At 40.2% G+C, this 4041-nt stretch overlaps 2 protein-coding genes across 4 annotated transcripts in view; both read left to right on the top strand.

The window, feature by feature from the left end:
- The window catches only part of LOC106512910 (FERM, RhoGEF and pleckstrin domain-containing protein 1), a gene marked incomplete in the record, with an annotated part of 77265 nt that extends 75466 nt beyond the window's left edge, over positions 1-1799 (top strand). Inside the window, 2 exon segments of the mRNA XM_014001451.1 lie at positions 459-610; positions 692-1799. Of these exon segments, the coding sequence (XP_013856905.1) occupies positions 459-610; positions 692-767 (228 nt within the window).
- Positions 1800-2717: 918 nt separating this feature from the next.
- LOC106512909 (dedicator of cytokinesis protein 9) overlaps positions 2718-4041 on the top strand; it is a gene marked incomplete at its 3' end in the record, with an annotated part of 90988 nt that continues 89664 nt past the window's right edge. The window contains 1 exon segment of one of the 3 annotated variants that reach the window (XM_014001447.1): positions 2718-3311. In XM_014001447.1, the coding sequence (XP_013856901.1) occupies positions 3195-3311 (117 nt within the window). 3 annotated transcript variants of the gene reach the window in all.

Below are 4041 nucleotides of genomic sequence, written 5' to 3'. Positions count from 1 at the left end.
CCTGCACAAACCTGCACAAACCTGCACAAACCTGCACAAACGGAGCACTAACGATTCTGACTATTTGATGGATTTTTTGACGTGGGTGGGGTGTCAGCTTCACACAGCTACCTGCCTCTTCTCTGTTGTTTAACGGTCTCTGGTTTTAAGTTTAACCTCAATACTTGTGATTAAATTAGGATTTCAGCCTCGATCCACAAAATATAAATATAAAAATTAAAATCTGGGTCATAAGTAGGATTTAATTTCCTAAACAGCGGGGCTTTCTTCACTTCAGCAATAATTATAATAATTATTGAAAAACTAGTTGCATAAAGCAATGAAGTCATTTGATGCAAATATATATATTTTTTGTTATTACTGGGAAAATTGTGTTATTTTTGCTCAGTGTGCTCATACTGTCATTGAACTTTTAGTCAAATTTATTTATTTTTTATTCCTTCCAAATCTTCCCTCAGGATGATTATCCATTAGCCAGCCTCCCTCTGCTGGGTTACTCCGTCACGATCCCCTCCGAGAAGGAAAACATCCACAAGGACTACGTCTTCAAACTGCATTTCAAGTCCCACGTGTACTACTTCAGATCGGAGAGCGAATACTCGTTTGAAAGGTGCAGGTTCCTCAGTCGCTTCTTTTTCTCAATGTTTGTTTTTTTGCCGTGTGCTGATAAAACGCCTGTCTCTGCCTGCAGGTGGATGGAGGTCATCCGCAGCGCTACGCTCCCCTCGAGTCATTCCCGTGTCCTGAACAGCAAAGACCCTCACTGAGTTGTCACTTTTTTCATTACATCTCCTTATGGGTGGAATCTGCCCGTCCCCATCTTCTTCCCTCAGACTTCCTTTTTTTTTCTACTCACATCTGGGACATTTGTCCATGTGTCTGTGCACAGTTGGTGCTTTTTTTAATGCTTTAATGGTGACACGTCCGCTGGTTTAGACTGCATCAGAAACTCGCATTTTTACTCTCAACTCAGAAACCTCTTTTTACGGATGTTATTTTATACAGTTTTCTAACAACCTGGACCACTTCCTGTCTGTCTTTGTCTGCTTTTACATTTTGTCACTGGCTGTCTTTACAGCAGGAACGCGCTGATATAGATCCTTTCTTAGACACGTAAATTCTCACTTTTTTTTGTTGTTGTTTTGGTTTTACTGAACTTTATTAATTTAACAGAAAACAGCTAAAAACAAATACATCCAGCAACTTTGGTGCCAAATCAGTTTATAGCATTGTTTGGGATTTTTTAAGGTTATTTTTGTTACAACGGGGAGTGGGATGATTAGATTTTAAATTACCGTAAACAGACCCCCCCACTTACCTGTAAAAACTTGGTTCATGACTGGTTCTGCACAAAATGATCTTGTAAAAAGTTTAAAAAAAGAAAACATGAAAATATTTTACTACCAGAGGTAGCTGCCATCACTAATGCTGTTTTAAGAAAGTAAAACTATTTGCTATCACTGTTTAATAAACACTCGTTTTTTTAAATCAGATGTCACCATTCTGCTGTATGAGACATGATTATGAAGGAATGCATAACTGAAAGCTTTAAAGATTGTKTGTGAATTAAAATGGAAACTTTCAGTTCCAAACATGGTTTCACCTCACTGAACTAAGCTGCCACTTGTTTTTTTATGGGTCTGAATGAACGGAAATGAGCTTTTGACAGTTTTGCAGTGAAGTTATTATGAGAAAGGAAAACCTCAGCTCTGCTTGGAATAGCAGTGTTTTTTTTTTCTAGATAACGAGAAAGCTTTTTTGGAAATGAAAGCAATAAAAAAAACTTTATTCAAATTCAATTTTTTTCCTGTTTGTGTTTATTGCAAAAAGAAGTGTGTGGAAAGATGTCTGCTTTGTGCTGCAGTTCCTGAAACAACCTGCAGGKGGCATTACTGATCAAAAAAGTCCGAATTAAAAAGAAAAAAGAGGAAAGAGCTTTAATTTCACAGCTAATTTTATTTTTCCAGGATTAGATTTTATTCATATCTAAAAGAAGGCTGTTGTTCTTCTAAACAATCCACCATAAAATCTGCAAACATGACCTCCAATCTGCTGCAGAAAAATAAGTCAGTTTTGGTTTTAATTAAATCAAATTGAACTCCAAACCAAAAGTGTTTAGAAATTATAAATAAAGCATCACGTGGATAAAAATAAATAAATAAACGTACACATTTTCTGATAAAAAAAGAAACATTTCATTAATAAATATTTGCTGTGAACAGGTATGGTTTTCCTGACAAGTGTGGGATTTTCCTGCTCGAACTGGACCAGGAAGTGCTACAGTTAGCTGCTACTGCTATTTGACTTGCAGATTGAGGTGGGTAGAGTACCTAAACGTTGTACTCGAGTAAAAGTAAAACAAATATTTCTTAAAAAGGCTACTTGAGTACTACTCAGAATATTTGATAAAGTTGTTTAAATGATGTCATCAGACTTMAAATAATGAACATTTGTGTATAAATTCTGCTGTTCTGAAAGGTTAACATGAAGAAAATTATAYATGCTTTTTACATGAAGATGCTTTAGAAATTCTCATGCATCATTGGTTTTAGATGTAGGTTTTTAATACAGTGATAACCTGAGCTGACAGTTTTCAGAATGGTGCCTGCAATTTGCTTTTAGGTGTGGAAGTCAACTTTTTTTTTCTGCTTAGTCTCAGACTTGACCTGGATGTCAGGAGGCGATTTAAACCCACTTTTTGTGTGTGTCATCATGGGAAAACCTGGACTCTGTTATTCGCCCCCTGTAGCCGCCTGCAATCCAAAGTCCAGGACTTGCAGCAGCTTTCACATCCAGGAGTGGGCAGGCCTTTCAGCCGGTGAGGGGCGGAGTGCGCCGAGTTCAGGACAGATTATTCACCTCCTGTCTGCGGCTGCACGGCCGATGAAGCAGCACTCCTTCTGGGGATACCTCGCCGTGACAACTCCGTCTCGATGGAGGGAAGGATTCTTGCGGAATACGGAGCGTTTTAGGTTCGAGGACTGCGCCGATGGGTCGAGAAYGAACGGCAACAAACAACAACATGAAACTTCCAACTCGTGGTGCGCACAAGAAGAAGTAGGGCTCGAAATGCGGATCAGCCCGTGATGGATTTCCTCTGAAAAAAAAAAAGAAAAGAAAAGAAAGAAAGAAAAAGCGAGATAAAAAGACGCGCAGGCTGGACGGGTTGTTGATGCGCAGAGCCGTGCGTAAAGATGGGGACCCCCGTGCACCCGGAGACCAGGAAGTTTACGCGGTGTCTGAGTAAACCTGGCACCGCGGCCGAGCTCAGGCAGAGCGTGTCGGAGGTGGTGAGGACGTCGGTGTTGGTCGTAAGTACACACCTTTTACACCCCCCTCTCACACACACATACAGTGATTATTACCGTTTTTACGCACAGTTTTCTGACATGCCACAGGTCTGGTTTGGTGACCTGGATGGATGAGTGGACCAAAGACAGGGGGCGTGGCTTCACATAATTCTTGATGTGACACAGAAAGAGCCTTTCCTGTTCTGTCTTGTTATTTTTAGTTTCTACAGAACATTTAAAGTCCTTTGTGGGCGGTGGAAAATCCTCCACTTTCATTCAGACCTGCTGACTTAGTTTAAACCAGCTGTGAGACCTGAGGGTAAAAAAAAAGTGGTAAACTTTATGGAGCAGTTTAAAAAGAATTCTTCCAGTGAAGCTTCTGGTCAAAAATCCAACATCATCTTTCTTCTGTTACACCCACCTGTTAAGAACTTAAGCTGCATCTKGTTGTTAAAGCTGTGTGAGAAGCTGTTTTATGTCACAGTCACTATGGTAACCACACGCCCTGCGACTCTCACTCCCTGACAGCTCTCTGGCAGAAATAAAGTTGGTGTGTAAAAATTTTTAAGTTATAAAAAGTGCAAGGGTCTGATAGACGCAGGTGTAAACTGTTACCTGTCTGCAGGAGCTTTATGTTGGAACCAACATTTCCAGTTGTGCGGTATAACTTCTGAATCAAGTCTGTGTGTGTATGTGTGTGTGTGTGTGTGTGTGTGTGTGTGTGTGTGTGTGTGTGTGTGTGTGTGTGTGT

The sequence above is a fragment of the Austrofundulus limnaeus genome, unplaced genomic scaffold (assembly GCF_001266775.1).
Source record: "Austrofundulus limnaeus strain Quisiro unplaced genomic scaffold, Austrofundulus_limnaeus-1.0 Scaffold9, whole genome shotgun sequence".
Classification (NCBI taxonomy): Eukaryota; Metazoa; Chordata; class Actinopteri; order Cyprinodontiformes; family Rivulidae; genus Austrofundulus; species Austrofundulus limnaeus.
The sequence above is the reverse complement of the archived record's forward strand: the minus strand, read 5'-3'. Positions and strand labels throughout refer to the sequence as shown.